This window comes from Grammomys surdaster, unplaced genomic scaffold (genome assembly GCF_004785775.1).
Source record: "Grammomys surdaster isolate TR1022 unplaced genomic scaffold, NIH_TR_1.0 751, whole genome shotgun sequence".
Classification (NCBI taxonomy): domain Eukaryota; kingdom Metazoa; phylum Chordata; class Mammalia; order Rodentia; family Muridae; genus Grammomys; species Grammomys surdaster.
The window spans coordinates 1,770,686-1,794,268 of NW_021605170.1; the positions used below are offsets into that span (position 1 = coordinate 1,770,686).

The 23,583-nt window shown below is 45.1% G+C and overlaps 1 protein-coding gene across 1 annotated transcript in view; it reads left to right on the forward strand.

Moving 5' to 3' along the window:
- Positions 1–23,583, forward strand: part of Tgfbr3 (transforming growth factor beta receptor 3) — a 178,863-nt gene that overhangs the window by 117,799 nt on the left and 37,481 nt on the right. Inside the window, exons 5-7 of the mRNA XM_028782394.1 lie at positions 12,957–13,140; positions 17,463–17,631; positions 19,183–19,330. Of these exons, the coding sequence (XP_028638227.1) occupies positions 12,957–13,140; positions 17,463–17,631; positions 19,183–19,330 (501 nt within the window). The remainder of the gene's footprint in view (positions 1–12,956; positions 13,141–17,462; positions 17,632–19,182; positions 19,331–23,583) is intronic.

Below are 23,583 nucleotides of genomic sequence, written 5' to 3' on the forward strand. Positions count from 1 at the left end.
AAAGCATTCTTAAGATTCTAGAGTTCTAGGGGTTATAGGTCGGCATTGCTTTGATCCGTGAACACAGGCAAAAGAAATCCCTTTCTAGGATTAGAGAGATGGCTCAGAAGTTAAGAACACTGAGTATTCTTCCAAAGGTCCTGAGTTCAAATCCCAGCAACCATATGGTGGCTCACAACCGTCTGTAATGGGATCTGACCCCCTCTTCTGGTGTGTCTGAAGACAGCTACAGCATACTCATATAAATAAAATCTTTTTTAAAAAATCCCTTTCTAGAAGTTTGGATAAGAAGGCTAAACTTCTGCTTCAGTGGGCAACAAACTGTAGCCTACGAACCCCAGGGTCTGTCTTGAAGCCTTCGAGACATGTTTGGGGGCTATGCATACGTGAGTGTATTTAATGAAAATTAAACAGTGTGTATCAGGTGCTGAATGCTTTAAAGTACTTACATACATACTGTGTTTACTCTCTGTAACAAGTCTGTAATGTAGTACCATTGTTATTATCATAGAACGATTTGACTGTATGATGCAGTTCTTAAAGATAAACTTCATGTAGGTATCGTTTATCGTTATTTTAGATGAGGAGATGGGGCAGAGAGGTTAGTAGACGTGTGGACAAACTGTTGCTGGGTGGTGGTTATGGCGGTTATAACAGAGAGCGGCAGAGCTTGACTAAGTGTGAGCACTCCTCAGAGTAGTGAACTGAGGCCCTGTTGGAGAAGTCACACCTCCTGACCTGAAGGCAAAATGATGCTGTCATCGGTAACTCTCTTGTGTAGCATGGGACCAAGAGTGGCTATCCCAAGATTAGGGCCTCAGAATGGAATTTCAGAGCAAACTGGGACACCAGGTAAGCAAAGGCCTTGTTTTAACAATTCCTGTTGTAAACGACTTAGAAACTGAGGTATAGGCCCTGCAGCTTTCCACTCGGCCAAGGGTTTGGAAATTTGTTTCTTTGACCCCTTCCCCAAGTACACTTTTCCTCTGGGCTCCTGGTTGGACTGTTTTTGGATCAGCTCCATGGGCTGCCTTGCTGAATTAGTACACATATACCCTTAGCACCTCAGGGACCATTTCATCATTGAGCTTACATATGCTTAGTTCAACTTTCTCAGCTTTGGCAGAGGACACCATCCTGGTTGTCCACAGAGACTGCTGATTATAAACTGGAAAACTGGGGGAGAGGGGCATAAAAATCCAACTTGGAAGTTCCCAAAGGACACAAACCAGTGTGTCTGGCTTACGGCCCCTTCTCCATTGCTTCTCCCCAAGGAGATATCCCTCAGGCTCTCTGTTCCTTAGCCATTCTTGGATTTGGTTGCTCTGTGGGCCAGAACATACAGCTCCATTTCTCCCAGGGCTTGTATTAGCAATTCACAGAACTATATCAGCCAAGGTTTCGGAGAAGTAGACCCCGTAGGGGATACACACAAAGAGAGCTATTGCAAGGAATTGGCTTGCACCATGGTGGGGACAGGCAAGGAGAGTTGGAGATACAGAGAGAAATTTCTGGAAGAGAGCCAATGCCCATGGGCATGAGCTATAGCTAACATCCATAACTGGAATATCTCCTTCCTCAGGGCAGCCTTGTCTAGGCTCTTCAAGGGCTTTTCATTGCCTGGGCCAAGTCACTCCAATGACCTTCCTTAGAGTTTGGGATTTTAATCACACCTACAATGTTCCTTCCAAACAGCAGGCAGATGTGGGTGTGGTAACTAAGGGGACTGAAGCTGTATAGATCATTTGTCTTGCTGCTTAACAAAACTCCAGACAAATGCAGCAAAAGGAAGAGTTTATTTGGGTTTGGTTAAAAAATGTGGTCTATGGTGAGGAAGGCACCCTGGCAGGAGCTGAAGGCAGCTGGCCACATGCATCCACAGCCAGGAAGAAGAGGGCGGAGGCTGGGGTTCCACGAGCTCCCCTCTTGGTTTTCGCTGGGGACCCCAGACCATGAACTGGTGCTCTCTACATTTAGGGTGAGTCTTCTTCTCCCCTCAGATAAACCAGTCTAGAAAATCTCGCACAGACATGCCCAGAGGTCCGTCTCCTGGGCGATCCTGTTGAGCTGCCTGCCAATGCTGCGCCATCACAGGACCCAAGCCAAGCTGATGTACAGAATGTACGATAGCACCTGTCTTCATACCTCCCATTTATACACCTGACGTTCTCGAGTGCTCTGTCCATTATGGGTTCAAGTCAACCGTTCGCAAGTCATTGGAAACTAGGGGATTATGTTTACCTTTACTTGATTTCCAGCCAGATAATCTGTGTCTGACATAGTTGTTCCTGCCTGTCCCTGGATGTTCCTTCCCTCTCCTTCCTCTCACTTTTCCTCAGGCAGCAGGGGAGGGAGGTTCAGAGAAAGAAAGAATTCAGAAGGCCAGAAGAGGTGAAGAAGAGCAGTAGCCTTTTGTAAACCTTTGTGCTCTTCCCTTTTTGCATCTCTCAAAGCTTTGCATCTCCCCACCCAACCTTGGGAGACCTGGGAGAAGATTCCCTCACCCAAGGGAGATGTCCTTTGCAGACAGTCAGTGTTCACCATCCCACATGGAAGGAGCATGTTTTGGGGGAGTCTGGTAGTTTTGATCTGTGCTTATTCTTTGCTACAGCTCTGTGTCAGAGCTCCTTTCTTCAGTTGTCAAACATAAAGAAACAGACTCCATGTAACAAGAATTCACATCCAGGCTGTGTGAGTGTTTTCCTCCCAGTGTTGAGTTGCTATGGGGCCTGGGATTGGAGGACACTTGACTCTATCCCACAGACTGCCTGTTCAGTGCCTGACACAGGTTCTCGGTCCTGTCATCGGCCCTGCTGCCTACCCTCGAGCTTGGGAAGGTCCTTCAGTTTCTTGGAACTGTTATTTCCTGTCATAGAAGAGATTACCAGCATGAACAGGAAGATCTCTATAAAGGGCATTCTAAGACCCTATCTTCTGTCTGGCTTTTGTAAAATTCATTTCATGTCCTTGAATTTGGCTTGGCACATTAGATGTAAAGGAAAAAAAGCAGTCCATAGTGAGAGGTTCCTAGAAGTATAAATGGAGGGCCAGCACAGCTTGAGGGGCATGGTAGATAATAGTAACAATGTCAACAGCCAACAGTGTGTCCTCAAGATCCCCTGGGTCCTCCAGGTCCTCTAGGTCCTCCTCTTCCTCCTCTTCCTTCCCCTCTTCCTCCTCTCCTTGCTGATTTTTTTTTTCCTGAAGAGCACCCTTTAGGTGATAAAGGTGCTTTGAGATTACACTCAAGTGACTCTTTGGTTGTTGATTTGTTTGTTTGTTTGTGACAGGGTCTTATTGAGTAGCCCTGGCTAGCCCAGAACTTACTATATAGATCAGGCTGGCCCCAAATTCATGGAGATCTACCTGTGTCTGCTTCCCAAGTGTTGGGATTAAAGGCACTGGTCACCATATCTGGCAGGTTCCTTTTAACATCACGGGACAACAGAAGGTGAGGAAGGGAACCCCGAAATTTTGAGTGTTGTATTATAAGACCCAGGCACATGTCCAGCCAGCCTGGGGTTCTTACTTGATTACTTTGGGGTGGGGTGGGAGGATGCTAGGCTGAGCCTGATCTTCAAACTGGGGTTGAGAGGTTTGGTTTCTCCTTATAGCTAGCCATGCTTTCTCTTGCCCACCTCTGTTCTTGTGCTGCTCCTGTGGGTTAGCACATCGCTCTCACACTGGCTTAAGTCCAGGTTTGTGCATGCCAGTATCCAGCGTGCTGTGCACACATGTGGGATATGAAGGACACAGAGCAGTCTCCATCCTTCAACATCTTACATGTCAGGAAAAATTAAAACATCCCAAGATGGTCATGATGAATGTTTTGAGAAAAATTAATAGTCAAGTATGTTCTAAGTCATTTTATTGGAGTAAGTAACCTGGTTTGGGTTACAAAATAAAAACACCCAAGAATCTTTAAAAAAAAAAAACAACCAAAAACTGAAAACCCAGTTATATGAATTTGTATTTCCTGAATGCATGATTGGCAAGTGCTGTAATCATATGGCTCACAAATGTTGTTCATGGGCATGGAAGTTATTATTTCTTTAGAATAATCCCTTTCAAAACAGCATCAAGTCATGACATATGTTAATAGAAAACATGCTTCAGATTGAATTTCACATCAGGAGACTTTGAACGAAATAGTCGAATACAGTCCTCCTGGGGACTGAGTAGAAGAAACCTGTGACTTTCTTATTTCAGAAGGAAAAGTTCAGTCCTCGCTTGAGGTAAATCTTTCAGGTCCTGAAAGGTTTTATTTTTGCTGGACTCTGTACATCTCAGTATAATCTCCTTGATACCTTTCTGTGGAGGTGTGAGGAACCCCAGGCCAATTTGCAGATCCTGCTTTGGCACAGAGCTGACTCCAGGGAAGGGGGAGGGGCATCTCCTTTTTCATGTCTTCCCACTACACCCTGGGACTGAGCTAGCCGATTCTGGCATGGCAGGTGTTTCTGATATAGCAGTGTTCTATCTGTTTCCTTCTTTCTGTTTCCCTGAGGGTGCTGTTTCCTTGGGGGCGCTGAAAATGAAGAGGTATAGAGAAAGGAAGGGGGTGTCGAGGCAGGGTAGAGGCCAAGAAGCTGATCTTCACTGTGTGGATTCTCCACCAGAGTCATGCAAACAGGCAAAGGTGGCTCTGTGAGTTGAGCAGCCCCAAGGGCCTGTAATTCAAACAGCAGATCCTCACCCAGCTGATAGCCCAGGCTCCAGTAGTCAGGATTGAGCTGGAGGGGTTTTGGGGGAAAGGAGGGGTGCACACGTTTGATGATTCCTGGAACAGCTTTTCCTGTGAGGTCTCAGCCGGCTTTTCTTTATCTCTGTGGAGCTGTGGTTTCTTTTATTTTGCAAGAACCATTTCTTTCTAAATACGTAAGATGATGGCTCATCCACAATGTGTCTGTTCCTTCTCCCTTACGGGCTTTTCTTCTTCTTCATCAACGTAAGGAAGAGATCACTACTTGGTCACAGAGCAGTCTTGTTCCCCACAATGCCCACTATGGTTAAGAATACACGCACATACATCATGTACACTCACAAAAACAAACAAAACCATGGGGACACAGGGAGGTAGATATGATTTAATTCATGCATGAAATTATTGAAGCATGTGTAATAAATAAAATCAATACCAAAGATTATTTGCAGGCCTGGTGATGTAACTTAGTGGCAGAGTGTTAGTCTAGTCTACAAAAGTCCCTGGCTTCAATCCCTAGCACCATGAAAACAAATTAGTAAATAAGTTTGTGTCTCTAGCCTAGCCCAGTGCTCCTGGTGATGCGCTAGAGTCATAAATAGTAAGAATTATACTCTCACCACCACCCTGGAATCTATATTTTGACTTATTTCTGCCTGACATACACTGGTCTGAAGATTACACTTGGGGAGTCACTAGCCAGGGGTGTCTTCTTGTCACTGATTTGTGTTCGGAGTTTAAGAATCAGATGGATGAGTGTGCATCACCAGTTCTGAGTGTAAGAATCAGATGGATGAGTGTGCATCACCAGCCTGTAAGTTCATTTTTTCTTTAGGGTCAGATTGGAAGAAGATGCTCTGCTGGAAATCAAACTTGAATCATGTATGATTTTAAATACAAATAAATAAAAATATAAATAATTCATCCAACAAAATAATTAAACATGTAATGTCTAATAAAAAAATTCACAGGGTACTTTTTTGTCAAACACAAAAACAAACAAACAAACAAACAACCCAAACCTTCAAACTCTAGTATGTATCTTTTATCTTCAGTGTGGGTCAGTTTAGCAACATTCAGATTCTCATTAGTGACCTGCAGTCAATAGTTGTCCTATTGAATAATTTATGAATGGGAGTCAAGATAGCCTTCCCAGAGTTCCTGACATTCACAGTACACTGTAACATTGGCTCCTGTTTCTCTGCTCCTAAATATGACCTCAGAATCCTCTTCAGCACAAAACTTGTGGCAGGCACAGCCAGCCGACTAAATTTTAAGATGTATTCTATCAGACACTTACTGTCTTATTGGTCCTCTTCACATCCCAAGAGCTTGGGATGTGCCCCTGCACCTCATGGGTGAGCATTCCAGGCTCCAGAGGAAGAAATGAGAGATGAGCAGAGTAAACAGATATATCCTGTGGGGTTTAGACCGTGATGGATACAATAGAACTGACACACAAAGAACAAAGTAAATGGATACATCCTGTGGGCTTTGGACCATGTAGATACAGCAGATATGATACACATACAATAGAAATGATACACAAAGAAAGATGGCAGACCCAGAACTGCCAGCTTGGCAGACTGTTGGTTGTGTGGTAGGTTTAAGAGAGACTGAATTCTGAGGGTGACATATGAGTGGACTTGAAGTAGGGGATGTGAGAGGAGAGGACAAGGGCTGATGGTCACCTGTGGTCCCCTGAGACCTGAATGTGCATCTGGGGTGCTCACCTGAGGGTGGGTAGGCATGGGGTGGAATCAAGAAATGGGAGGACGGAACTAGAGGAGTGTCTGAGCCGCCGCAGCACTGCCCACAGCCTACCTCCCCTCTTCTTCCCTGACTGGAAACTGAATATACTGGGGAGAGTGTCCTGCAACTGCTGGGCCTCTGAGTCAGCTGACCTGCTGAGATCAGTGCTAACATGAAGAAGCACATTTCCAGGAAGCTGCTGTAGAGTCTCCTAAGGACTCAGTCTTCACTGGGCCTGTGAGCAGACCTCAAGGCAGATGTGAGCCTGCTTAGGACTTGAGGAGTTAAAGCTGGAACACAGGTGTGGAAACAAAAAGGCTGGATGCCTCCTTTGCCTTTTTTTTTTTCATGTACTTTTGGATGAGATTATTGACTCTTATCCAGAAAAAATAATAAGCTTGGCTCTCGTAGTCTCACCCCAAGTCCTTGTAATAAAACTCCCAACCTTGGCAGATGGAGTAATGTTCTGCTTTTAAAAAAAAAAAAGTCTAGTAGCATAACTTGAATTTAAAAATGCCAATGCTGTGCACAGTTCAAGCAGGAAAGAACATTCTGATGAGGAAGGGACTCAGGTGGACCTCAGCTTCCCTGGATTTGTTAGACCACAAAAATTATCCCTTCAACAGACCCTTGTTAAGAGTCAAAATCCTTGGTGCTCAGTGTTCTGCACCTTCCCACAGGAAGACATCTGTCATGTCAGGGAATGTCAGGGGACTGGGTTTTAATTAGAAAGCAGAAGGAAAGTTCAGTGGGTGGAGACACAGAACTGCTAAGTATGCTTTAATAATTGGTTTTTAGTTAGAGTTATTAGGTGAGAAATCAAATCATTAGCTTTAAAACCTGGCTGAGAGAGTCATTTTCTTTCTTTCTTTCTTATTTTCTTTCTTTCTTTTTTCTTTTCTTTTTCTTTTTTTTCTTTTTTTTTTTTGTTTGTTTGTTTGTTTTTGAGACAGGGTTTCTCTGTGCAGCCCTGGCTGTCCTGGAACTTACTCTGTAGACCAGGCTGGCCTCGAACTCAGAAAGCCACCTGTCTCTGCCTCCCAAGTGCTGGGATTAAAGCCGTGTGCCACCACTGCCTGGCTGAGAGTCATTTTCTGAGGAGGAGGCAGGAAGCTAGAAGCTCTGGCCTCTGGGATGACAGTGACCTTTCCTGTAAGTGGCATCAGGAAGGGTCCCATCAACAAGCTATCATTAACCCTGCCCTGCACCATGCACTGTGCCCGCTGACAAAATCCCCAGTGGATACTTGCTTCCTTGGCCCTTGGGTGTTCTGTGTCAAGGGACAATGGTGGGTGTGTCAGTATGTAGGAGCTATTATATGAGGGAAGGGAGGGGCAGGAGGTCCTTAGGAGAGCAGGGAGCCTGAAAGGCCTCACAGAGAAGGACATAGGAGGAACGCAGCCTGTTGGCCAGGTGAGAGGCGCACAGCAGAGTGATCCTGGCAGGGAGGAAGGAGAGAAGGCCCAGGACCTGGTCCTTCAGCGGTGATTGGTCCTCTGTGCTGAATTCTGGGCATGTGGGAGAGTGTGTGAGATGGATGAGGGTGGGGAGAAGACATGCCCCTCCCCAGCTGTGTACCGCATTCAGATGCTTAACTGTTCAGTGTTACCACATGTTTGCATTTTAGGAAGGTTTTCCAAGTGACAGTATGGCACATGGGTGAAGGAATGGGATCGGCTACTGTTTTTTTTTTTAAGATTACAAAGAGTAGCAGTAGGGCTAGGACCCTGGACCAAGATGGAGGGTAGACAATGGAGTAAAAAGGAAGTCTCTATTATTCTATCCAAATATAAACTATGCTTAACCATTCTTCTTTTGAAACAATAATTTCACATTATTTATTGTGGAATACCAAGAAACATGATTAATCTCTGCTCTTTAAGTCTGTCATATATCTCCTAAAATCTTTGGTGTCCCAAAGTGATATCTTGCTGTGTGAACATGATAGCTAGTAACTGGGAGGCTGTTGGGTAGCCTCAAGTTGGAAGCTGGTTGCCATGGGAACCAGCTGCTGGCTCAGAGGCTGGACCATCCAGTGTCTCTCCCACAGCTGAGAAAGGAAACAGAATGAGACCTCATCTCTACTGGCCATGGATTTAATTCAGTCTGCCCCACCCATTCAAAGAAACCTTGAGTCTTGCTTCAGTGTTCAGAGTCAGTACTGGTAGTGATTTGACAACCATGGTGTCTGAGGGGACTGAGGAAGCCAAGAATGTTGTCCTGAAGCCTGAGTATGTAACAAAAGTCTAGTGAAGGCTTGCATTACCAAAGAACCAGGAACAAGCTCTCCGACCTGGTAGGCATGACTCAGACCAGCAAACCAAAGGCATAGAAAGAGAGCAAGGCTCAAGAGATGGCTTGTCAAGTAAGGACACTGGGATACGCTCAGTGGAGGACGATAACTGACTTCAAGGTGTCCTCTGACCTCCAGCTGTGTCTCATGCCACATGTGCCTACACACACACACACACGAATGAATGAATGAATGAATGAATGTCATCATTTTGAAATGAAGGGAGAAAAGAAGGAAGGAGGAAGGAAGGGCTGGGGCAAGAAGAGAAAGGAAAGGAACGTATCGTGGCTATGAGTGTGGGGCTCTCTCTGGAGGAATTAGAACAGAAGCCTGCTGTGACTAGAAGTCACAAGCCTCATGTGTGGGGCTCGCCCTGGTGCTAAGGGAGACTATTAGTCTGGAGATTCTTTCTCTATGGAAATCATAATCATTTCAGGTTTTGAGAAGTATGGGGGCCACCCATGAACAACGTCTCCTACAACTCCATCATGGCTGGAAGGGGCCTTGCAGGTCCCATGGAGCCGGTGGCTGAGGGGAGAGCACTGACTAACCGCTTTCGAAAGCAGAAATTTTCCATTGACTTGTAGTCAGGGACACCTCCCGCCTGTGGCAGCTTCTCTTTCTCCTTACTGGAATGTGCCTGAGGAGTGGCGGTAACTCTGCTTCCAAATTCCTCAGCTCTGAGTTTATGAACCTTGGGGCTGCTGAAGAGAAGGCTGCCCATGGGCAGGATTGCTAGCGTGTGGCAGGGAGGACAGAGAAGCAAGAGCGACCCCTGCTTGAGCCCCACTGTCACGTGGCTCTTTAATGACTCCAGGCTGCATTCCGTATTGCTACAAGTCCTCCTCTTTACAGTCTTCTTGGAATAAGCCAGTGTGATACGTCTCTTTGTTCACTCTGAAAACAAAAGAAGTTGACTTTGCATAATGTCTCTAGAACCCAGAGTTAAATTGTACAGCTATCACTTGAAAAAGTACACAAGCAACAAACACGTAGGGCTCCTCGCCCAGAACGATGCTGGCGGTGGGTCAAGACCTGCTCAGCACTGCTGTAAGTTTTGTTCTTTTGGTGACAAGCTGAATAAAAATATATAAGTTCTTTTCAGTAGCAAGATTTTACCGCAGGGCGAAAGCCACAAATTCTAATGAGGATGGCTTGGGGTTCGATGTTGAAGCGTGGCTGCACCCCAACAGAAATACCCAGGGGTGGCATGGTTAGTGTGAGGTAAGAAGATGGCTGGTGACATGAACACACAACATCAAAACAAGGTCAAAGCTAAAGCTTTCACACTGGCTTCCCTTAGACAGCCCGAGGAGCATTGTGAGCCTTTGTCACCTGTGACGTGAGGCACATGGAAGGCACATGGTTGTACCTGACCCATGTTCGTTAAGGACGTAGTTTTTACACAGTTTATTATTATTAATTTAGTTCCGTGCTTCCTAAGCCAGTGCAGACCAGAAAGGCTTCCCTAAATGTTAAGAACTCACAGGGCCCTGTGAGATGGCTCAGTGGGTAAGTGCCTGCTGCTAAGCCTGACAACCTCTCAAGTTGTCCTCTGACCTCAGTACACACCCAGGGACATACATGCACAAAGAAAATAAAAATGGAAACAACAAAAAAAGAGCTGAACCTGATATACATCATAAAATGGGGTAATTGGGGGTTCATACTGGGGAATGGTCATTACTCCATTATCACTGCCACAGGCTTCCCAGTGTGTACAGTTAGTGTCTTCAGCAAGTTTGCTCAGACTCAGTGTAGCGGCGTGTAGATAATTCTGTGTTGGAGCAGATCTGTACATTGTAGGAAGGTTAGGAGAGATGCCAGTATCACCTCTCCTCCTGGTTATGAGAATCAAAATTATTTCTTAACAGATATTACCAAATATCCCCTTGGGGAATAGAATCGTCCCTGGCTGAGAGTCACTTATAGAGAGGCATCGGCAAGGTACTCACAATGGGTCTGTGCTTGTCTTCCACATGATGGAACCCTCAGCGAGGTGTTTCCCAACAAGACCAAGCAGGGTCACCCAGAGATGCTGGGCCCACTGGAAAGTCTAGTCGAGTCTGGGTGTTAGGATAGTAAGCAGCTCCTTAGGCACTTTCTGCTTCAGCCATAATCAGATGATGGCAGCACAGGTCATGGATCAGTTCAGAGAATGAAAACGTTTGAAATATATGTATGCCAGACATGATGGCACATGCCAGTAATTCTAGCCCCGGGGGAGGGGGCTAAAGCGGGAAGATCAAGAGTTCAGGGCTAGGCTGATGCATAGCAAGAGCCTGTCTTAAAAACAAACAACTTATATGTGTGTGCATGCGTATATGAGAGCGTGTGAAATACTGTATAGGAAATGTTAGTGTGTATTACAGCAGCTGGGCGAGCACCAGTCTGCTCACGTGAAGAGGAGAAACGCGGTTGTATGTGAGAGAACTGCTCCACAAAGACACTGACCTCATCTTTCGCTTCGCTCTGAGGTTCATTGTTCTGTGTGGCTATCTAATACCTCTTGATAAATAACTTGGGTTTTGCTAAGAACAAATTAGTTAGTATGAAGTTTAGTGTATGACGTGTATGATTTTGAGACTCACAAGCCCTATTACATTTTGGGTGTTCACATTGATACTGATTAAAAAAAAGAATCCATTTATAAACACTAGACAGTAGCACTCACACATTTGCCAGGAGGTCAGCTGACTATACTCCAGCAGCAGGAGATTCTTCTCCTTTTTATGTGTTATTTTATATACCATGCTATGCAAGGCCAGGAATGGTCTGAGTATACCACAACAATGTGACACTCACACAGACCTCCTTGCAAGTTTTCTTGGGATTAGTTTAACAGCCACTTGCCCTCACAACTCCTGTGGGAATCTGAGAGTTAGCTAAGTGAGCTGTTATCTGCATTCTTCTTCCTGCTGAGAAACCTGAAATTGAGCGACCTGTAGAAGATGGGACACCTTGGCCATTCTTCACTGTATCCATCTTGGGGACCCTGTTGACAGATGAGGCAGCTGTGGGAGCCATGTTCAGTTGCTCATCAGACTTTGAGATCTGTGGTAGATAGCTGGGTCTTGTAGTTCGATGCTAATTCTGCTTTCTCAGGAGGGGCTGCAGAGGAGGAGTGAATCAGTACACAGGTGACTTCTTGTGAACCTCCTGCCCACCTTAATTTGCAAAATAAAGGCTAGAGCAGAAGGGGAGGTGGAGCGTAAAAGTTTGGAGAGAGAGAGAGAGAGAGAGAGAGAGAGAGAGAGAGAGAGAGACAGAGACAGAGACAGAGACAGAGAGAGAGAGAGAAGAGAGGTGGAAGGACAATGGAGGAGAAGCATGTGGCCTGGAAAAACTGAAAGTTACAAGGGATCTCACAGATGGGGAATAGAGTAGTGTAGTGGTAAATCTGCCCAATCTAGGCGTGCAGTTTATATTCATAATTATTGAGTTGTGTTTTCTTTGACTGGGCTTATTTGAGTTGGAGATTTACCACAACAAAGATCACTTGCCCTGACTCTGAAGTCCGTTTGCACACTTACCAACACTTCCTCTGTGATGTGCAACACATCACAGTAATGACTTCTGGCACAATTGACTCACATGACATTGGTTCCAGGACCACCTCCCTGTACTAAAATCTACAGATGTTTATGTCTCTCATAAAATGGCATAGTATTTGCCTATAAGCTACACATCCCCCTGAAGACTTTGAATGATTCCTGGGTTACAGATAGTACCCAATCTAGAATAAATACTGTGCAAAGAGTGCTTACTGGTTAGGAAATGACATAGCTAAACCTTTTAAAGTCCATCATTGTCAAGAGAGGAGCTGTTTCCCCTAAATGTCTAGTTCTCCACAGACATGGAAACATAGAAATGGAGACTAGAGGTTCTTGGTTCTCTTTGTCTGTCTGTCTGTCTGTCTGTCTCTCTCTCTCTCTCTCTCTCTCTCTCTCTCTCTCTCTCTCTCTCTCTCTCTCTCTCTCTCTTTCACACACACACACACCCCTCAGGGCTCCTTCAGAGCTCAGAGGGACATTCTGTCTGGGGTTATCTGGGAGAAGTGGGTTAGGGAGCTTGCCTCTGCCATCTGCCTGCATGTTAGAGAGAAGAGACAAGTTAGGAATGATGGTTAAGTCTACTCAGGGCGTCCTCTAAGTCTGGTTTGACTCTAGGTAACTATATCATGTTAACTATAAGTTCTCTTTGTTTCAGGTTTCAGAGGGTTCTGTGGTCCAGTTTTCATCAGGAAACTTTTCCTTGACAGCAGAAACAGAGGAAAGGAGTTTCCCTCCAGAAAATGAGCATCTGCTACACTGGGCCCAAAAGGAATATGGAGCAGTGACTTCATTCACCGAACTCAAGATAGCAAGAAACATCTATATTAAAGTAGGAGAAGGTAAATGCTACATGGCTTCTGTTAATGGCGGATTTATAACCCTTGGCTGTTTGTCATTTTGAGTCCAGGTGCTCAGAGCCAGGCATGGTAGGATTCCAGAGTCCTGGAACTGGCAGAGACCTAAGAGACTCTTCTCCTACGCTACCTCCATTTTCTCCTTCTTCAGGGATAGGACTAGTTATAACCAGCTCTGAGGTAGGGAGTAGTGTGGTTGAGAGAAAAGGAGGTTGTTGTGTAGGATTTAGAACCCAGTCAAGCTTGGAATTCAGAATAAACAAGGGGCTAAGTGTTGGGGAGGGGGCAGCAGTGGCAAGGGGTATGCTGAAGGAGGCAGGATGGGCAGATGTCTGGGGCAGCTTCTTACCTGTGAGTCTGCAAGTGTTTCAAGCCAATGTTCCTTTCTGACGTTCAGAGATCAGTTAAATTTTAGTCACAAACAGAGGGGAAATTATTCATGTACATTTTTTAGTACTAATGCTTTTAGTACTAATGCTTATTACAACGACAAGTTCTTGAAGAAAGGAACTACATGCTTCAGTAAGAGACACACCATTTTAAGTTCTGTGCCTTGCAGAAAGACAAGATTTCCAACAACTCATTTTTGAAAGCCCTTTTTTTTTAAGTATTTTAAAACAAGTTTTAGTTGAGAATATTTGGGACCCCACCCACCCTCAAAAGTCACTAGGAAATAACCTTCATGAACAGGACCTGCTGACACCATTTGTGTAAACAATGTTGCAGCTCTTTAGCTGCCCCCTTGAACTGACAGCAGCTGTCACCTCCTCCCTAGATGTCACACAGGGATTGGAAGCTATTGAATGTGTGGTCCCACATCTTGGATCTGGGTTGGTTTAAAGCAAAAATGACCCACCATTGGTGTGTAAAGGTGAGCCACCATTGGTGTGTAAAGGTGAGCCACCATTGGTGTGTAAAGGTGAGCCACCATTGGTGTGTAAAAGTGAGTCACCATTGGTGTGATAAAAGTAAGCCACCATTGGTGCATAAAGGTGAGCCACCATTGGTTTGTTGGCAACATACAGATACATATCTGGAGTTGTCACATGTTCAAGAAGGGGACATTGTTTTTGTTATTCTATTCAGAGTTTAGGGGAGGGGTAAGTGGATGTACTCTGATCCACATTACTAGAAAGTGGCGAAGCCAATTCTCAGCTGTAGAATTCCTCACTCCTGTGCCCAACGCTGTTGCCTGATGCTGTACTTAAGTCTTAGCCACGTAAGCGCGTCCCCAGAATGAAGACTGATTGCAAGGTGCGGGCTGGCCTGAGGAGGGTTTTAAAGTGGAATGGGGTTTGAACATCCTAAGGTTTTTTTCCCAGATTCTTGTGATAGTCAGGCCTCATTGGAACAAAGAGATTTTAAAACATGTCTTCATAAAGGCTGTAAGCCAGCACCCTGTCTGTCTGAAGCAGAATCTAATAGCATGAAGGGTTGAAGGGATAACAATTCTTAGATTGTTAGAACAAGAAAACTTGGAGTAGAAGCATTTGAAATGTCAGACTCTGTTTCCTTGACAATGTGTATAGCACGGTAGTCACCTACCCCAGGAGCTGTGGCACTCAAGTAGCCAAGCTCCACACTGACTAGGAGAAGCCCAAGTAAAAGACCTGGTGCCCAGTTGGTTAAAAACTGGTTGACTTCCTTGAGTATCTAGGATCCCCTGAAACTCTAGCTGTTGGGTCCAAGTCACTGGCCCATGTCACAAAAAGGAGGAGCTCTTAGACCCCAGGCAACGTTAGCAATTACTTTGCGTCAGTATGACTTGTTGGCTTCCAAACATGGACCCTAGCTATGAGTCTCTTCTTACTCAAACCCCATTGGTTCTTACAGTATGGCTACCGTGTCCGGAGCATCACTGTTACTGAGAACCTTGTTGGAAATACTATCCTGTTGTTCAGTCCTTGCCAGCTGAATTAGAAACAGGGATGGAGTCGGCGAAGTGTGCTTCCATGAGCCATCCATACTCACTATCGACAGGGCAAAGGAGCTAAGTGAAGACTCTGGGCTCTTATCCAGGCGCTATGGGTTATCCAGGCCCTGTGGGTTCCTGTCCTAAGAGCATAGGCTTTCATGGCAGGAAATGGAACCTTTGTATTCCTGCTCTCAGAGTAGATGGTTCTGGGTCTCGGGGTCGTTAGCCTTTTTATTCTCACCGTCCTTACCAAGCTTAAGAGGTTTCTACCTGCAGATTGCCATTTATGGTTCCCTTCCCACTTGGCACTTGGTATAAGTTTTTATACCAACCATGTGGAAAGGCACTTGAGCTGAGAGACTCCACACCATAGAAAGTTATCAGCTCCTTCAGCTTGCTAGGGTGACAGTGGCATGTAGGGCTGGAACCCCTAATAACCACAGCTTTAGATAGTTAAACTTTTCCTAGCGGCTTACCAATCTGGGGAAATCTTTGTCTGTTTGTCTCAAATTTCACAACGCTGGTGGTGGACTCAAAAAGCCTATACTGTGCGTCTATTGTGTGCCAGCTGCATACGAGATGCACCTGTGTAGGAACTGCAAGCCACAGTCCCAGGAGGGTCCTTGTCTCTGGAGTCTTCTGGCCCATACATAACCTCCTGATTCTCAGTTAGATTTCGGCACTGCAGTCCTGATATCGTTTTTCTGTCTTGTGAGCTGGGGGAGGCATCATAGGGCTGCAGCTGTGAAGTACACATTCTTCCTCTGCACATCTGGAAAAACCCTCTGCAGATGTGGAGGAGGGCCGCTCCGAAGCCTGAATTGTTAAGCTGTGGGCTGTTTCCTTGGAGGAGGTTTGCAGAAAAGAATGCAGGGTACTTGAGCCAATGCTCTCCTACAGCAATCATGCAAGCAGGGGCCATATTAACTACAGTAGTGCCCCCTGTTCTGAGGTGCTCTGGGAATGTTGCAAGGGTTGGAGCTGCGGTGCCACAGTGTGAGTTGTACAGGGTTGGGGAGGGCGGTGTCAACCCAGCCTTAGAACCTTGAAAGCTTGTTCCCTATTTTTAGGGGAGGCTTCCATGTGGAGGTAAACCCCATCACCCCATCCTTAAAATTTAAAAGACACAAGCCTGTCTCACTAAAGTGCCAGGTCTGGTTCATTCCCCTTCTGAAAATCTGGCTTCACCTAAAACTTCCTGGATGCTGGTCCCAGCTGTCACTGTGCCAGCAGCTTCACTCAAGTCCTGCTTAAACATTTAAAGCACAAGATGGAAATCCCATCAGATGCAGTGCTGTGTAAATAGCATGTGTCACAGGGGAGTGTCTTCAGAGTCTTGGGGCTGGGATATCTTTCCCCTGGTGGAGGGATGAGCAGTCCTCAGCCAGTGGTATTTATAAAAGCACAGTGAAAATGGGAAAGAGATATGTGGGCCAGAGAGCCATAGCTACTTGTATCAAAGCTACAGGTACCCAAGGAGAGTCCTACAGGATTAAAAATGGATTCAATGTTGCCTGTGCTCACGGAAATACCTGGCTAGGTCGGGACCTTCTGGTAGACAGATGACAGTCTTAAGTCTTCTGTGATCTAGAAACACAGTGACTGGGGTTATCTAGAGAATATAGACAAAGAGGGGATTGAGGAAAAGAGCTGAGATTCTGAGTCTCGATTATTTAGCCTGCCATTGGCTTCCAGTTGTGTACATTTTCCTGCATATGCCATGATTTCATTTTTTTTCTCATAGCTCTGTATCTTTGTTGCTGTTTTGTTTTTTGAGATAAGGGCTATAGCCCAGGCTGGCCTCAGACTTGCTATATAGCTGAGGATGCTTGTAAATTTCTAATTGTCCTGCCTCCAACTCTGAGTGCTGAGACTACGGGTGCATGCGGTAGAACCTTATACAGGCTATTGATGATGGAACACAAGGTGTATGCTAGGCAAACATACTACCAACTGAGCTATACTCCCCAGCTCAGGGTGAGAGTCATAGTCTCGGCTTACATTAACTAAAGAGCTTCAGAAAGCAAAGATGTCCATGTCCAGACTGATATCCTGAGTCAGATTCTGAGGGACAGAGTCCTAAGATGTGGTTCTGACCTAGATCAAAAACAGAGGACCACTCTAGTGAAAAAGAGTGGGACAAAGCAGGGGTCAGAGGGGAACAAGGACAGGAAAGGAGTGGGTGGAGACAAAAAAGAAGCCACTAGCACTGGCCAGCAGGAAACCCATGGTAGCCAAGGTGGAAGGCATGACTGCGCCGTAACCAAATGAGGTCCCTTTGGGCTTGTGGCTTCTGTGTCAGACTTAGCCTCAGTCACACTACCGCCTCTTTCCTTCCAGTCTGACCCCATAAACTCACTGGTTTGACTAAGTGCCCTGTCTTTACTTTCAGATCAAGTATTCCCTCCCACGTGTAACATAGGGAAGAATTTTCTCTCGCTCAATTACCTTGCCGAGTACCTTCAACCCAAAGCCGCTGAAGGTTGTGTCCTGTCCAGTCAGCCCCATGAGAAGGAAGTACACATCATCGAGTTAATCACTCCCAACTCGAACCCTTACAGGTGAGCACGTGTGTGTACACAAGTGCACCCATGTGTGCATGTGTGTACATGTGCATATTCTAACTGAGAAGAAATGAAACTAAAGATCTGTTCTTCCCTGATGTGAGGGTGAGAGGGGCAGCAGCCCACTTTGTTTGGAGAGAGGGAGGCAGCCATGCTTCAGGTGTGGGTCACAGAAGCTATAGAAAAGGAGCGTGGTGCCGTGGTTTGCATCGTCACCTGTTTGTAAGTGTATATATGCCAGAGGGTTCTTGAAGCCCCTTTTCAACTTCTGGGTGTAATTTTTAAGACATAATGGTCATCACTGTTGAAACACGTTAGAGTTACAGAGTGGCCTTATTAACAGAGTTACCATTTTAGTCGGTCTCTTTTGATTCAGTTATGTTTATAATGTCCTCAGAGCATGTATGCATGTAGAAATTTTTATCCCCCTACTGTGTGTGTGTAAGTGTGTGTGTGTGTGTGTATATGTGTAGTCCATTTTCATTGAACACACCAAGGATCTGTTAGATAGCACAATCTGACACTTGTGGGAGTTTGAGTCTTCCTATGAAATTACTTAGATTTTGTTGTTGTTGTTTTTAAGAAGAAGAAAAAATGATTTTCTACTCTGACCTGTATTTCATATGGGCCAGTGACTCAAACTTTTCCCCTTTTTTTTTGTTTTTTTTTTGGTAGAGAGACTTTTGAAATGAGAAGTATAATAGAGTTTTCATTTCAAAATAGAATAGACTACAGACGAGTTTGGGTGAGATTCCATCCCATGCCGTGTACAGACTTCTGTGGAGGGGCCTGGAGAGTGTGTACATACTTTCAGCCGGTCACTCTGGTCATTGTGTCTCACACATGGAACCAAAACAGACTCTTCCCTCAAATTTGGAACATTTAGTAAAACGTTCATTTAGTAAAAACCATTTTCTCTCATGCTGAGTTCTTAGAAGTTTGCATTACGGTCATCAATTTTGTATCAATTGCTTGCTTGACCACTAATTTTTTAAATAAATATATATCCAGAAGTTTGGGAAAGTAAGTACCGATATGATTATTTAACTGTTATTGATGCCTTAATCAAAACTTATGTAAGTCAAGAGGCCTTTTGCCTTTTATTTACTCTGACATTTACTCTGCCCCCTCTCCCTCGGCATCAGCCACCCATGTCAGGTTTTGAAAGGCTTCAGCATATAGGGATGTAAAAGTTCCACAACAAAGGACCAAGGCACAGAACCTTGAAAACAGACAATTCTGCTTCAGAAGGAAACTCCCTTAGTGTGTTTAAGTCCCTTCAACTGGTGCAGCCTTGAGGAGCCTTCCTCCCTCCCCCTCTCAAGAGGAGAAACATTGTGGTGGCTAATTAGCATCAGGCCTGCGATCCTATTGTTATGGAAACTCATTTTGTTCAGTATGCAATAGCAATCTGTTTTGCACATGTCATTTGCCTGGGACCCACGCCAGCATTTTAATCAACTGGCCAGACACTGGAAACACAAGACTTGGAGGCAGTGGCAACCTTCTGGCTCAGGTCTTGACTTTGCCTTTGGTTTTCACACACAGTGCCTTCCAGGTGGATATAATAGTTGACATCCGACCTGCTCGAGAGGATCCTGAGGTGGTCAAAAACCTCATCCTGATCTTGAAGTGCAAAAAATCTGTCAACTGGGTGATCAAGTCTTTTGACGTCAAGGGAAACTTGAAAGTTATTGTAAGTTGGTTGCTCATTTCTTGGTCTTGTTAAACAGCAATAATTTAAACTGTGGTCATGTGTGTTATTTTTGCAAAGGTTCTGCCTCTTTGAACTTTGTAAGCAAACTATACTTGGTTTCTTCTGCTGGGCAGTCAATGTGGTGGCTAACACATGGCCTTAGGGAGCATTACAGACTTGGGTTTGAGTCCTGGTTCTGTTACTTAAAAATTGTGGCCTTGGACAAGTTCTTAAAGCTCTCTGAATTCCAGTTACCTCATTATGAAAGTTCTGAAATGAGTTAGTGTGTTTTCTAGTCTTAGTAAATATGAAGCAATGAACATTTTTAATGTCTGCATATTTTTTAGAGGCTCAGTATCACGATCCTGAATCTCAGCATTTACTCTGGAATCCGATGTATAAGGAGGAAGGAAATCAAGCTGATCTTGGCCCGTGCCATAGACTTCCCTGTTGAGATAAATATATGGTGTTGAGTGAGTCTTCTCTTGCATCCAACTTCCAGGAGTAATACTCTGACAGAACAGTAACTCTGGGTACTGTAGGGGACGGGCGATGCTCAGTAAATGACTTTAAGACAGAAGAACCCGTGAGCTCCTTGGCTGTCATTCAGCCTAACGGAATTGGTGAGCTCCTGGTTCAGCGAGAGGACAGATCTCAAAAAAAATTAGGCAGATATAGATTCAAGAAAACACCTGATGTTGACCTCTGACCTCCACAAACACATATGTGCACCCTGCTCACACACATGTACATGTATGACACATGATCCTTTCAAAAGTAACCAGCATTGCTTTGCAAAGCTTCTGTGAGGGGCCTTGCTGGCTGACAGGAAGGCAATGGCTCATGTTGAAAAGTTGATTAAAGTTTGATAAAATCGAGCTCACCTCAGATATATTTAGGGAAAAAAACTATTTGGCTCAATATTGGAGCAAATTTTGTGTGTGTGTGTGTGTGTGTGTGTGTGTGTGTGTGTGAGAGAGAGAGAGAGAGAGAGAGAGAGAGAGAGAGAGAGAGAGAGATCTCCTTGGCATCTCTTTTGTAAGAGTCAAATTTCTAATGTATTATTCATTGACCAACTTCAGTAACAGCTGGAGTGGGTTTTATACTTTTAACATGTTAGGAGAGGTCACGTTCGGTTATGTTGGTTCTGCATCCCTTTGCACACTGCACTTCCATGTGATCAGCAGTAAGCAGAACCAACAGTTCCCTAAAGTCCAGTCACTTAGGTGAGCTCCCCAGAAGAGAGCAGACAAAGCCAGAAGCACATCTTAATTTAAAATACTTTTTCCTTGTTCCTAAGGATTTTTATTATTATTATTATTATTATTATTATTATTATTTTACTTAAACTTTGAAACAGTCCAAATAATCCATCAAGTGTAACAGTGAAGCATGAAGCTGGTGCTGAGTGCAAAGCTTCGTTGTGATTCTCCAAGGTCACAGATATTTTGATTGCCTTCCCTTGGCGTGGCATGAGGGGTGGTGGCGACCTGGAGTGTCTGCTGCTGGCACACTGGCCAACTGTTTTTAGTTTCAAAATAACAAAAACAGGAAAGGGAATCATGCTTTGAAAGGCAGAAAACATACGGTACATTTTAATTCCCTGCTGGAGTTTTTATGCACTCTCTCAGCCCTGACTGGTAGCTCCTGCTGTCCCTGTGTGCATGTGCCTGGACCACAGCGGTCCTGGGCCTTGCTTGAATGTCCGTGTCTGTCAGAGGAGTCAGGGAAACTAAGAAAGACAAGGGAGGAATAAGATCAGCCATCATCTCAAACAGGATCTGTTTATATTCCTCTTGTTGGCTGCACTCCTGTTCCAAGCCAGTTTTGGACAATACATGACAACATTGCTAAACAATTAGGTAATGTTTCATGATGGTCTTTTATTCCCCAGTCACTTTCAGGCTATTCGACTTCTAACTCCCTGCCCTAGATGTGAACTGTGCTGTGAGGAACAGGTACATGCTAAGACAAAAGTTTAGGTTGCAGCTTAGGAAGGGAGAAACAGTCTTCCCTTTATAGACAACATGGTCAAGCGTGAATGGTAAAGGACTCTGACTCAACCAAACAATGCTCGATTCATGCAGCAGCTCCAGCTGCCAGTTCATAGGGGACAGTCTGACTGAACATGGTGTAACCATGAAGTGGGACACGGTGATAGCACTTATTCATTGTGGGGTATAGCTAAGCTCATTCATTCATCCAGCAAGTATTTGTTAAGGGCGTATAGGGTCTTTCTTTAAAGCACACAGGTACATGGAGCATTCTCAGCTATGTGTGTAACCCAGGCTGTGAGTCACTAGCGGAGCTATGGTAGAACCAAGCTCCTCCATTAAAGGAAGACTAAGTAAGAAAATATATGTAAAGGTCTATCACAGACCTATTGTACAAAGACTCATCTTCCTCCAGTAAGCGCTTGCTTGAAGAATTCACCCATGGGAACTCGAAGGACTTCTTTAACCAAAGTGAGACCAGGAGGCCTACCAAAGTTCCTAAGACCCCAAGAGAGTAATGCCAGCAGCACACATGCATGGCTGTGTGTGGCTTTGTCAGAGGCACAGCATAGGCAGCGATGGGCAGTGGTCAGCGTGATAGGAAGGCTATGCAGAAAGATTAGCAGCACCGGAGTGTGACTCTGGCCCCTTCGGCAGGCCCCTGTGGACACAGCACAGTCACTTACACAGCAGGGAGAACCACAGAACAGAAAAGAGGAGGAAACTTCATAGAGGCTTCCTCTAATGGGTCAGAGAGTGGGTAAAGGCACCTGCTGCCAAATCTGAGGACCAGAGCTCTGTCCCTGGGATGCACTTGGTGGAAGGAGAGGGCCAGCTCCTGCAAATGGCCCTTCAAGCTCCACACGTACATATGCATGTGTGTGCACATGCAAACACCCACAGTGATAAAGTCATAATAAACTTAAAAGCCAAGTTTTCTCTTGTACTCTTTGATGCATCCTATTCTTAGAAAGTATGCTATTTTAAAGGCTCGGTGTGCATATTCTCAGCATTTCCTACCTTCCCTAAAGCCCTTCTCTTCACCATCATTTCAAAAGCATGGGACAGAGCCACTTTGACCCAACCCAGCTACTAGATCACAAAATGGAGCTGAAGATTACGGTGGTGATATTTGGGGAGACACCCTTTGAGCACCAACTTGGGCTGCACTAAGGTTGGAAAGTCTGTGGAGTCCTAGGAACACAGAGACGAGGACAAGGAATTTACTCAAGGCTGAGAACCAGCTTGTCTCCCGTCATCCTGCCGCTCTCCTAGTGCAGAGTGATGTCTGGTCTTTCAGTTCCAAGCCACAATTAACGTGAATCACACTGACAGCTTCTATGTTTAATGTGGAAAGGCGTGAACAGATTATTCTGTCCTGGCGCAGCAGAACAGGTGGCCATTGTGATGATGAGATTCTGGAAACACAGTATTTTCTCAGCTGTCTGACAACATGAAAGTCTAGGGCAGATGAGGCCAGGCAGTATTGTTTAGGCCAAGGTTGCGGTTCCAACCAGTCAAAACACATGCTGCTTTGAAGGGCTGGGAGATGCTGTACCTCAGAAGGCTGGCTGAAGGAAGCTCTCAGAGCTGCTGGGTCTTACTATTTCAGCCCCAATTCCTGCTATCGTGTTCCATTTTCAATCCTATTTCCTTTCTCTGTCTCTGTCTCTGTCTCTGTCTCTGTCTCTGTCTCTGTCTCTCTCTCTCCCTTTTTTTCTGTCTCCTTTTCTTTCACCCTCCTCCTTTCTCCTTTTTTCTCTTTCTCCCTTTGTCTCTCCTCCTTTCTCTCACCTACACCTCTCTCTCTCCCTCCCCCTTCCTCTCTCTCTCCCTCCTCCCCTCCCTCTCCTCCTTGCCCCCTCTTTCTTCCTTCTCATTCTTCCTTTAGGAGCTTTCCTCTGAAAACTAAGAGCTAATGTCTGTCAGTCTATAACCCAGCTTACAGATGGTGCCAGGATTCATTTCTCACTCCCTCCGGTTTCTTTGAATGCACATGGGAAGTTGTGACAGGTTTGCCCCTAGATAAGCTCTTTGGGTAACAGGAGAAGAACTTGGGTGACACTTTGAAGCTTTGAGTTGTAGTATGTGTGTGTCCTCAGCCAATCTCCCACAACAAGGAGGCCAAGAGAATAGAGAGCCTATGAATCTTTTATGGCTCTACAGTGGGAAAGGATTAGTATTTGGTCATGTTTGGGGTAAACAGAATGGGAAACAAATGAGGAATTTAGGAAAAATGCTACAGACATGCAGGAGAAA